The 12,968-nt window shown below is 41.5% G+C and overlaps 1 protein-coding gene across 2 annotated transcripts; it reads left to right on the forward strand.

The window, feature by feature from the left end:
- The first annotated feature begins 2,939 nt into the window (after positions 1 to 2,939).
- Positions 2,940 to 8,128, forward strand: gprin3b (GPRIN family member 3b). 2 transcript variants are annotated; one of them, XR_010093994.1, is made up of 3 exons: positions 2,940 to 3,303; positions 5,285 to 7,606; positions 7,828 to 8,128. XR_010093994.1 is itself a non-coding variant. In XM_063475224.1 (2 exons), the coding sequence occupies exon 2, from the start codon at positions 5,377 to 5,379 to the stop codon at positions 7,483 to 7,485; it is 2,109 nt and encodes a 702-aa protein (XP_063331294.1). In that variant the 5' UTR covers positions 2,940 to 3,303; positions 5,285 to 5,376; the 3' UTR covers positions 7,486 to 8,128. The 2 variants fall into 2 exon arrangements, 1 of the variants encoding a protein (XP_063331294.1); XM_063475224.1 differs by having other exon boundaries at positions 5,285 to 8,128.
- The last annotated feature ends 4,840 nt before the right edge of the window (positions 8,129 to 12,968 follow it).

Below are 12,968 nucleotides of genomic sequence, written 5' to 3' on the forward strand. Positions count from 1 at the left end.
ATGCGTTCACTGTCTATACAACTATACCGTCTATGCCACGCACACAGCTACACAAGTCTCCCAAGTGACACAAGACAGGCTCTTCTTTCTAACCAAGACTTAAACATTGTTTCTAAATGTTCAACTAAGAAGTTAAAACAATTAACAGTCCATGACACACCTCAAAACTTGGGTTGAATTTATCACTGGGCATTAATATCATGATGTCTTTGAACACAGCATGAAAGTTTCTAGTGCTGCTGCAGCGCCATCTACTGCCCGCAGTGGTCATGACTGCGCAGACAACTTCACAGCAATTGTCTAAAATTTGAACCAGACACGAAATTTCAGTTAAGTGCAATAAAAACTTACTGTACTTAATAATAAAATGAGATCAAATATATAGAAAAGATCTTTAGTTTGAAAATTTCTCAATTTGATGAAATTTCATTCTAATAAAAATATGAAAGTAAAGATAATCTAAAAAAAACCCCTTCACTTGAAACTAAAGGAAACTAAACTGAAAACATAACTTTGAAATAAAAACAAATAAAAAAAATCTAACTGAAATAACTCAGACAAGAAAATCCCAACTGCGGGTATAGTAGCTGGAAGCTTTTATCTGCAAATCAGATAATCAGATATTGCATTTTCCAATATTAGCCACAAGATGATGCCAAATTCACAAAATGTGTGCTACACTGTGTAGTAGTCTATCATAGGGCTGTTTATAGAAAATAGTCATATTATGCTGCTGATAATGGTCAACAAGCCTCCATTAGTCCATTGTCCGTTCAATTTTTTTAAATGGTGAAAACACACGGCACATAAAGACCCACCACTGTGTCACTTTATCGAAAGGGGCTGCACAAAAGCCCTCACCCTTAGCCATTAATCTGCTTTATCGACAATGTATGCAGCCTATTCTGAGATGCTTACCAACGGTGCTCTCAGCTGTAATTAAGTCACAGTCTGCTTTCTCACCTAATCAGTCCCTCGGGGCTTTTAAAGGCAGGACGTCTATCACATACAATTACTGCAGTCCAAGTCCTGCCTCAGACCCAGGCTGTATTTAAATAAGGAATCCCCCCCACCAACACCACCAAAGTAACCACTTAGACTGTACTGACAGTGTGATAGATCAGGGTGAATAAGAGAGTAGACTATAATGCTACAATTTCGTTTTAACAACCCGGACAGACTTTGCACAAAATCTTTCAAAAGCCCTTCAGGTTCGATGAAGTGCTTTTGAAAGTGGTAGGCTACTAAATGTTGGCGCTCTCTGTCAGTGCTGTTATCCACGAGAATGAGATGCAGAAGGGGTGTCACAAAACTAAAGCAAAGATCCAATGATGTCAGCAAATACAACAACTCCTAAAAGACGAATCAAGTCAATAATATCACCTAAAGGGAGCCATACGAACGCGTTTGTATGGATCGCTGTCTCTGTGAGAAGGATGGCACTGTGTAAGTGCTTCCACAACTTTATACTGTCTTCGACATCAAAATTAAAACCAGGCTGGTTTCTGTATTTCTTGGTTCACTCATTCTGATCTACATTTTAATCTGCCAGTGATTACAAGAATTCGCTGTGAAAGTCATTAAAAAAATGGGAAAATACTTGTTATAGTTTCCACAGCCCAAGGAGAGTAATCGAGACATCCTTGTTTAAATCTGTACGCCTTCAGTGCAGTAGTTTCCACATTTTAAAATTCATGATCCTTTAAATTCCTCTTTGAGATTCATAACATTCCAGTGAGCTGTGAGCTTGCATCAAGTTATTAATGTTTCTCTGTCCTGATCAGCATTTCTGCACTTTCGTATCTCTTATCATACATTTCACCATCCATCCATCCATTTATCCAGATGGCTGCCCCTACCTGAGTCTGGCTCTGCTTAAAAGGGAATTCTATTTCCCCACTTTCGCCAAAATGCTTGCTCGCAGATTCTCTCTAATATTCCAAAATCACCTTAAACGACAGTATAAAGCACATTGAGACACCTGTTACTGGATCGTAATATGAGCAGACTTCTGCTTTGACGTCTTCTTTATCATTACATTCATGTTAATGTTCAGGGGCAGGGACACGTGTGTGGGATTTGTAACTACTGTGGGAAAAATGCACACTCTCGTGTAAAGTCAGAGTTAGCTTTATTGTCAATTCTGCAGTATGTACAACACACACAGGATCGAAATTTTGTAACCCTTGACCCACTGTGTGTTACTAGAACGAATCAAAGAATAGTTAAGAATATGAGATGCAGACGAAAATAAATACGTGATATCAAAGTATAGATATGAATTATATAAGATATATTAAAGCCTAAATATAATTACTGATGTCTATGTATAAAAGTATAAAGCAGTGTAAAGCAGGCTCATTCATAATATGAATGAACAGTTATTTGCACAGAATCATTGATGTATTTTTTAACTACATGAGACACATTTCTCTCCGTGTTATCAGTAAAGTGCATTGTCTTACGCAGTCTCCGACTCATTTGCATAAGCACGTTGCAAACCACAGAAAATCTTTATTGCGATTTTTTCTGTAGTAATAGTTAATGACACCAATTGTAACCGGCAGGCTCTTATCGTAAAGGCTCTTTATTCACCAGATCTGCCGAAAGCACAGAGAAATATTTCTTCGTTTTGAAAATAATGTAGATGTAAAATAAATGTACGCGATCTCGCATGCTCGCATGCTCCAAAAAAGAACCGCATAAAAGTCGACCCATTTCTCAATAACACAAATGGGAGCAGAAAAACCAAAAACCTCTCCTCTTGGAATATTATGGTCTACGTTAGGAGGCAGAAAGCGCAGGGAACTAAAACTAATTAATTTCAGGACCAAGTGACCCTCCTGTGAAAGCCTGCGGCTGTTACAATGCTGATTCCATTCGCATCTTCTCCACCCCTCCCCATTCATCCATTCATCTGGTTAACTCTGGATTGCCCTGCCAAGACCAGTTCAGTCTGGGATAGCGCACAAACCATGATCGGCTCGTCACATTGTTTTTTCTTTTTGTTTTTTTGTTTTTGTAAGCACGAGCCAGCAGTGATGAAGATCTCGGAGTCAGCGGTGACTCATTGCGCACGGTCAGTCAGTCAAGGTGCTTAAATTTTGTGCCTGACTGTGGTGGATCGATACCTCTAAGACCCATATTCTACGTGGAAGGCGTGGCTTGGTGTCATCGACACAGGCTGACTTTTCCATATTCATCCCTACGTTTTTTTTTTCTTCTTTTTTTCCCCCTCATCTCACTGACGCCGCGGACGCGCAATCGGCACCCAACGGCACGGGGCATAAATCGTCTCGCAAGGTAAGCCGCCTTCGTCTTTTCAAGCTCTCTTATACTGTGAGATGTTAAATTCGCCCGCAAGGTCAAATCAAACCAGCAAGCATCGTTGGCTTCTGAGGCGCCGAATTGGGGCAAGAGGCTACAGTGCACGACATGGATCTTAATTGGCCTGAATAGATCGTGTGCACCGCTTGCATGCGGGATCTTTCATGTGCACCGTTTTGCATGAATACGGTCTGCACGTAGTCTGTCCACACTTTCGGTTATTTCTTAACTGCTGCAGGCAAAAGAAGAAGTAGAAGAAAAAGGAACACAAAAAGCCCAGACACCGAGGCGTTTAATTGTCATATATTTAATAACACCCAGGATATGCTTTCCATAAATATTTGCGCTTTGACAACAGACAGGCAGATGCATAGTGGCAGAGCACAAACAACCCGGCTACACCTGTCCATGACCCACACCAGTAACCTACTATTCTGTGCTGTTCGAGTCACACGTAGGGGGAGAAATGCTCTATAGGGCTACCGAGTGCGTCAGATTATCATGGTTAAAAGAGTGTGACAGGAATATTTATTCTTTAGTCTCGCCTTATCAGATACAAGTATAACCTGGAAAGCTGTTCGGTTTCCTACTGCTACTCGTAAAGAAGAGGATGCTCGTGTGATGAAGGAGAATGACTCTAGATCAGATTGATATTGTTACCTTTACTGAGATGAACTACACTGATAATCAGTCGATCTCACCGAAATGGAAAAGGCCCATTAATGCCACCCATCGAATTATCATTCAATGTGTTCTTCATTTGCTTTATAGATAGTTTTCCATGATTACATCCTTGACCACAGCACAGCTCATCTGTCCAACTCCAAAGGGTCACATATTTCAGCTGTCTGCCGAGTGCAGAATTGGCTGGATACTTTTACACATTCAGGACACAGACTGAGATGAAGCCATTCATCAGGCCTTGGACAAAGAAACTGTTGATCACTGCGTAGAATTTAAAATATATAAAGGACAAACGAGGGTGATGCTGGTTATAAACTCACTTGTGGTTGTCAAAAAAAAAATGAAACTTTGAATGAGTGATTATGAGTGATTTTCAGTCCCTCAGGTATGTATTTTAAATCTACCCAATTACATTCGACACAAAGATTAAATGATAATTGAAATATGATATTGTTACTAAGTGGCTAGCTTGCCATTGGCAATATCTCACAGCATCACAACATTTAATTAAACCGAGTCAACGGGCTAGCATGGGGAGACTCAGTTCATTTCATTCATTATTCACATCTCTTTGTATGCTGTAATATTCAATTGCGATAACTTCAGCTGATTTATGAATGACACGCTGCTGGGCGTAGTTTTATTTACGGTAGGATTTGTAGAACGAGAAAAACAGTGGTTAGATCAAACGCCACCAAATGTGTAGTATCCAGAGTTTTAATCAAAGATCTGTTTTATCTGTAAGCACTTTGAGTCTAAATGTCTCATTGTGTCTTATTGCTCTACTTTGTTTACGCAGCATTTTCTTATCATACTTTTACATTTTCTACATTCAGTGCGATCAGTCAAGAGGTTTAATATACATAATGTGATGGATGCTTATAAAATCTCTGGAGTTTCATTTATTTCCATGTTCTGGAAAAAAAAATCATGCATCAGTTGCAGCACAAAGATGATGTTGAGTTTAAAGGAGAATGTGGAGATCAATGAACTACACACTACCTCCATAAATATTATTATGTTATATGTTAAAAGTTATAAGTTCATTTAATTATTAAAGTTGGAATCACATATTATATTCTTAGTCAGCTGCAGGTCTGTCGCTGTTCTCTGTCCTGGCTGGTTGATAACTGTTGAGTAAAATTGTCTTACAGAAAATCACCTAGGTCTGGAGTCTGGTCTGATTATAATCATCTGAATAAAGGTGTAATTGTTGTGATAAGCTTAATGATTAAAAACTTCAACTGAGTCTACTTCTGTTTTCCTTCTTTAGGAAATTGCAAAAAGTTAATGATAGCACAGCGTGCATCCGTTTCCATCTTTGGATATACAGCAATATTTGAAGACTGAAGCAGTGACTCCGCCATGGGAACTAACCCAAAAAGGACAGTAACAGTCCAGATGGTGCCTCAGCTGGCTGGGGTGGACACACTGGGCAACAAGGAGTCTAATGCCAACTGGGCTAAAGAGCCCAACCTCAAAGTCTCTCAGGTTTGTCCAAAACCCACCCTCAGATCTCCCGACAAGCAGGATAACCTATCTCTGACGACTGCTAACGCCGCCCCCCGCACAGAAAAAACAGGTTGTAAGGGAGGGGAACCAGTTACCACTGTGTCAGACAAATCAGCGCCAGGCAATGGAAACCAGATAAAATCTGAGCAGGTGTCAGGTGGAGACCACCAAACACCAAACCTGTCTGTAACAGGCCGAGAGGTGGGTGAGGCAGGCGCTGACCAGCGGGATTCTAATGCTAACCTGAAAACACTGAGCCCAACCAGTGAAACGGGCACTTGTAAGGCCAGTTCGCTCTCTCCTGTTGCAGCATCGGGGGCCGACACGAACAGCAGTGAGTACAAAGTAAAAAACCCAGTTGCACCAGAGGAGAAGCAGGTACGGCTGACACTCTCAGTAGAAACTACAGCACAAGAGAAAAGTAATGAACGCCTTTCTCCGAATGACAAAAAATGTAACGACAGTGATGTAAGGAGTACAGCATCTGAAGTACAAGATAATAAAGAAACCATTTCCAATCCCCAAAGCAGGGACATGGCTATCCCACAGAAATCTAAAGAGACTGGTCATATGCAAGGTTGCTCATCAACCTCTGTTTCTTTACAAGATCCATCAAAACCCAAGCAAAGCATGGAAACTCCACTAAGCTTAGCCAAAGCCCCATCTGAGAGTAAAGATGCAGGAGCTGGACCAACAAATGAAAACTCACAGTCAACGCGCCCAGAGAAGGAATTTGCAACAGTATCGAGACCGCAGGTCTCCTCAGATAAACACCAGCCAGTGTCCTCACAGAAAGACTCATCCTCTCTGCCCCAGGCGACAAAAAGCACGCAGGCATCCGAGCAGGTGGCTGAAGGAAGCAGCCAGACTGACACAGCTGTCTTTGAAGGGCAGCAGGACTCCAAGCTCTACACGGAGGCTTCGACAATGACCTCATCGCTATCACCAGCCCCGGTCAAAAAGTGTCATGATATGGAGGTTCAGGCAGTAGCTAAAATGTGCAGTAAGGCTGTGGCCACAAGTCCTAGTCTGCTGCCTTTCCCTGTGACCCACAGGCCAAACAGTGGTGCAGTCCCAGGAGAGGAGAGCGTGGCTGTAGTCTACCAGGTGAAAAGCGGCACCGCGACTGATCCGAAGTCAGAGAGACTCACTGTAGAGGCACAAATGTGCCCCAACCAAAACACCGGCATGGTTTTCCAATTAGAAACTTTGTCACAGCAGCATGACTCGAGGCTAGGAGCCAAACCTAAAGAACCGGGCACAGCTCTGTGCAACATCCAGCCGGTTTATCAAATCAACATTGAACACAGCGACCCCAAGAAGCAAGCCGCAAAAACAGCCACCGCTGAAACTCCTTCTCTCAGATCAGGGATGCCCCCAGAGACAGCCGTTGTTCCTGTGCCTGGATGTGCTGACAGCAACAATGCTGCGCAGGCCCTGCCAAAAACAACAACAACAGCACCAACAACAACAGCAGCAGCAGCACCAGCAGCAAACACCACATCCAAGTCAGAGCTCACTAAAAATAGAGATGTGAGTGCAAAAGAAAAAAGCAAAGAAGCAGGAAGTAAAGCCCAGAGTAAGGAGACAAATTCTGGCAAAAAGAAGGTGGAACCGGAGAGAAGCGACGAAGAAGACGATCAGTCACGGAAGCAGAAAGGAAAGAGCGTCCACGACGTCGTCTGGGACGAACAGGGCATGACTTGGGAGGTCTACGGGGCTTCCGTGGACCCCGAATCACTAGGCTTTGCAATTCAGAGCCACTTACAGAGCAAAATAAAGGAGCAAGAGAGGAAACTGATGGTCCAGACCTCGCTGCGAAAGTCAATCTCTGGTGCTGATTCGCCGCGACATGGCAGCAAGAACAAAAGGAGGCAGCAGAACATTTTCAGGTCAATGCTGCAAAATGTCAGACGGCCCAACTGCTGCGTGCGCCCCCCTCCCTCCTCCGTCCTCGAGTAGCAGAGGACAGAGGTAGCCATTGTCAGACTCCTCCCTTTTCCTAGAGGTCAAAACATTTGTCCTCCTCTCATCAAGATTTTCAATGCCAAGTGAAACATTAACGGGACGCCGATCCCTGTAAGTAAGTATACTGGAATGTCGTAGCATAAAAGAGTCAATACTTGTGATGATGTTTGTGATCCAACAAGGTAGGAAATAGAAATATCAAATGAAACAAACAAGAATTTAAAAAAAAAAATAAAGACTTATTTTTTAGAAATCAATATGAGAGAGAAAACAGTTTTTTAATAAAAATAAAGAAAACAAAACAAAGGCAATAACAGTGAAACGCATGTATTTCAGTTACAGTGACAGTTGTATGACCTAATATGAAGTCCAGACCTTCACAGCAAGAGGCACTGATCATGGGATAGACATACTAACTCACTGTCAGGATATCTGTGCAAATATATTCAACCGACGTCTCATCGCATCCGGTGCATTTGATATATGCTCATGAGGTGTTTTTGTTTGTTTGTTTCTGGGGCCCTATATTTATCAGGTTGCTGTGTTTTCTTTTCTTTTTAGTGAGTACTTAAAGGGGGCACTGTATGCATACTTGTACGCTGTTCGATCTCTGTTCTTCTTTGGTTTTCTATTAAAATAAGCAAAAAAATGCGTTGACTTTTATACCATCATTTCTCACTTTTCGTGGGTGTAGTGTTTCTGTTCTGGTGATTCTTTTGTTTTGTTTTTAAAGGAGATTCCACGTGTAAATCGAATGCAAAAACATTTATTTCGTCAGGACTCAGACACAGGAATAAACGGTTTTGAAAATAAATATTTAAAAGGCTAAATGATAAATCAGAGTAAAGATGCAGTCCTTAAAGAGAGCATGAAGTATGTTCAGAGACAAAGATTTGCTCCAAACTATAGGCATAGGTTTTAGTTGAGCACTTGCAGAGTAGGAATATTAAAGGGCTGTGGTCTTTGTATCCTCCCCTCAGTACGTTTTAGAGGGAACATGTCCCCATGTCCATGTCCTGAAATCTACAGCTATGCTTTCCAGGAGGAAACTAAGCCATTATGTTTCCTCCTGGGAGTCTTGGGTAGAGTTGGGGTCCTTATGTATGGAGGCTGCAGGTTTTCTCTGTGCATGCCAGCTTTAATCTTCAGAAACATGCATGTCTTCTGTCACTGTGCTTTTACCAAGTTTACATGTGGAGTTGGTCCCTGGTGGTTGAATGTAGAGTATTAGTTTCCCTTTAGCTTCCCTGTATTGATCAATAAGCTTATCTCTTTCACTGACAAGGTATTTAATGCTTGAATATTCAAAAATAAAATGTTCTGGGTTCAGACAGGCAGATTTTAAAACCAGTCCTTGCTGTAGCATAAATTCTACACTTTTTGTGTGAAAGAAGGTTTTAAAGAAACAACAAATACAGCATGACTCAGAGTAAAATAAATAACTAAATCAGCATACAGTGATATATACTATTTCAATCTGAGGACGACTTCAGATGCTGCATAAAAACCTGCTAAAGTCAGAGACACAAAGCCAGTCGGCGTAAGAAGACGCAGCAGTGACTAACTGTTTCCTTTTTTTTTTCAAAGCGGGACCTGATGTTGAAGTTTTAAAATAAAGAGGTTGAAATCAGAAGGTGTTAAAAGTGTACTCGCTGGAACTGACAAATTTACTTTGCCTAGCTATCTCCTTTTTTTTTTTTTTTAATCTTTGAATGGATATAAACATGCAGTAATACATCCGCAGCATTGAAGTGTCCACCTTTAATGCTGCGGAAAATAAACGCTCGCTACTTCAGGGCATCGGCTTGTTGCGGTTTGAAGTCTGAGTCAAAGAACAGATTTACAAGAGATTGTTTTGAGTAGAACTCTTAATGTGAAAACTGATTTTTATCTGCATTTACCTGAAAAAGAAACTGCTTTATTACAAGCAGCTGAAACGTCAGGTCAGTGGCAGGATAATTTTACCGTTTTTGAAGAAGCAGAGAGAAAACAGACCTGCAGGACACAAACAGATCTGACTGTTTTTGGCTGATTTTTTAAAACGTACAGCGACTCAAAGGGAGTCATTTCTGGAAAGTAAAATATTTGAATAGTTTAAATTGCCCAAGGGCAGGTTTTGGGATCAAGGGAAGTTGCTTTGTTGCTTTTAACTCCTAAAATCTGATCATTTTAGGGCTGCAGGACCTTGAACCAGTTTGTACTTTCATCTAAAGGTTTTGCAGCTGTTTTGACTCAGTTAAAAAAAAAAATTTTAAACTCACGTTTTGGTAGCAGATTAATCATTTAGGTCCCAGAACACATGGCAAACATTGGCTATTTTCAGCTTCTGAAATGTAAGAATGCAGTTCAGGGTCACATGGGGGTTGAACACCAACAAGCTGTCACGGGGCAAGAGGTGTTTTCCTAAAACTTGGGCTAATGTTTGGACAAAATGATTCATCTGCTTCAGGTTCCAAGAATTTTTTATTTTTTCTTTATTTGCTAATATTGCACATTGGATGATGGAGTGCCCAATGCGCATAATTGCAGAGATCTCTGTGTATGATTTGCCTGCACACCTAACTGAATTTCAAGTAGAAGGCTTTCTGTATCATCACCAGCTCTGTCCTTTGTGTGTTCTCCTGCCTTTCCAAGGCCCTTTCTAAAACACTTCAGAGTGAATTTACTGTCTTGAGTGGCGTAACACTGATTTCAGGCGACTGCTCTTACTTTCTTAACAAGCACGTCGCTACATATTAACGTCAGGGCGTGATAACAAGAACGAAAAAGTCCTCTATGCCCGTTGTGCTGTGAAATGTCACAACCTGTAAAGAACAGCGCAGTGTATATCTGTCCCACCCTATACCTGATTGGATTTTGTGAAACCAAAGCTCTTTCCACAAAAAGAAAAACAGGAAATCTGTTTTCTTCTTCTGCTACAGCGCTGACTGAAAGGTGTCAAACCAAACTGTAACGTCGTTTTAGATACCAAGTTCAGCCTCAGGCAGTTAATGCTTTCTCTCTCCTTTCCATCAAGGTCAGTTTCACACTCTTACATTTCTGTAGGCCTGGTCACCAGCCTGAATTTGTATTCTTTCGCCCCGGCTTTAATTAGCCACGTTTCAATTTTTAATAACCCCCTACTCACTGTGTCGTTATGACCGGTTCCTATTTGGAAGTGCAGATTAGATTTGGCCACAGGCGGTGCGTAACACGGGGAAAGATTTACAATGACAAGGAGCACGGGGAGAGATTTCAAAGTGATACCACCCGCTGCTGCAACTAAAAGAGGACAGAGTTTAGCATGCCTTCAGTGTTCACCTGTTTGGCTGCACTTGTTGTGACCTCCATGGGTGTTTTAATGAAATGTGGCCTTTTTCCTGGTTTTAAACATGTTAATAATTCTCTTTTAAATACCAAATAATAAACATGATGAACACTGAAGCTCTGTTTACTACCGAGAAAGTAGGACTCTCAACAGTTCTGACTCAACACAACCAAAATCCTCAGAAAGTATACTTTTAAATCAACAACTGATGACTCATCACAAAAGATTAAGTTACATCAAACGATGCTTAAACTGATCATATCTGTTAGTTACAGTTGTTCTAGATCTTTTCTAGAGATGTCTTTCTATATACACTCACCAGTCACTTTGTTAGGCACACCTTGTTAGTACTGGGCTGGACCCACTGTTGCCTTCAGAGCTCCTTTAATCCTTAATGACATGGATTCAACAAAGTGTTGGAAATATTCCTCAGATTTCGGTCCATGTTGACATGATGGCATCACACAGTTGTTGCAGATTTGTTGGCTGCACATCCATGATGTGAACCTCCTGTTCCACCACATCCCAAAGGTGCTCTGTTGGACTGAGATATCATGACTGTGGACTCACTGTGATGTTCAAGAAACCAGTCTGAGATTATTTGAGCTTTGTTTGAGATCTGGTATCCTGCTGGTCATAAAGGGATGGACATGGTCAGCAAAAACACTCACAGGCTGTGGTCTCATGGTCCTGGGGCTTCAACCCAGTTTTTGTGTTTGTCACGGTTTATGTTCTAAGTTCTATATTGGTGTCTCTTGAGCTCAGTCTTCCCTATTCTCATCTCTGTGTCTTTCAGCCTTCCCAGTCATGTACCCATGTCTGCATTAACAGCATTAACGCTGTGATTATTAATTCAGTCCTGCGTTTTTGGGTCCACAGCTCTGCCTGTCACACACCTAAACCTGTGGATATGACAAAGGTGCATAAATGATGCTCATTTACTCCAAAGTGTGCAAAGAAAATATCCCCCACACCCTTACACCACCCGCAGCTAGCTTGAACCGATGAAATGAGGCAGGATGGATTCATGCTTTCATGTTGTTTACTGGAGTTACATTTCAGACCAGGTGACTTTTTTCCAATCGTCTATTGTCCAGTTTTGGTCCACGTGAACTGTAGCCTCAGTTTCCTATTCTTAGCTGACGTGAGTGAATCCTGTTGTGGTCTTCTGCTGCCGTAGCCAGTCTGCTTTAAAGTTGGATGTATGCAGAGATGCTCTTCTGTAAACATCGGTTGTAATGAGTAGTTATTTGAGTTACTGTTGCCTTCCTGTAAGCTCAAAGCAGTTTGCCATTCTCCTCTGACCTGTGGCACCAACAAGGCATTTTCAATCAGTGTGTAGAGAATAAAGAACGCTCTGTTTACAACTCAGAGATGACTGTGCGGGGAAAATCAGCAGTTTATGAAATACTCGGACCAGTTCATCTGGCATCAACAACTATGACAGCTATGGTGGTCAGTTTGAAGTTCAACAGGTCTTCTTGACCATGTCTACATGCCTAAATGCAGCGATCTTCTGTCGTGTCATTAGCTGATTAGGTATTGGCATTAATGAGTATTTGTAAGAGGTGTCTGGTGATGTGTATCTGCCATTCTGCCGTCATGTGTGTCATGAAGTGCAAAGTCAGACCACATTTTCACAGACTGCATAACCTCTAACAAAGTGCTGGTAGAAACACTGGTGATTAAGGCAACAGCACAGCCCTAACGCACAGCTTGGTAGCAAAATAATAATCTCTCAAGTGTTACCACTTAACAAGGAAACTCCCAGGCTGTGTCATAAGCTAAAATTAAAGACTGGTAGTCCATGAGAAGAAGGAGTCCCTCTGTTACAGCCCTAGGGTCTAACCTGATTCCTGCTGAGATGCTGAAACTAATGGTGCCGCCACTGTGGCTGAGCTGACGAGCTGAAACCGTGACACAATGTTTCAAGGAGGAGAAAAAAAAGTGGCATTTCAGTGTGCAGTGAAACATTTACCAGTTTGTTACTTATCAAAAGACAAATCATTCACACTAGTCTATGCTGAAGAGAACGTACACATTTATGGAAATGAGTTGTGCATAAAGTAATTAACCTTCAGCTGCTCTGTTTTTGCTGCACTTGGATAATTAATAGCAGTCTAGAAGTCTCAGTGTTTGAAGGCACTTTGAAATACCAAATGAGATGTTC

The sequence above is a fragment of the Pelmatolapia mariae genome, linkage group LG6 (genome assembly GCF_036321145.2).
Source record: "Pelmatolapia mariae isolate MD_Pm_ZW linkage group LG6, Pm_UMD_F_2, whole genome shotgun sequence".
In the NCBI taxonomy this organism is placed as follows: domain Eukaryota; kingdom Metazoa; phylum Chordata; class Actinopteri; order Cichliformes; family Cichlidae; genus Pelmatolapia; species Pelmatolapia mariae.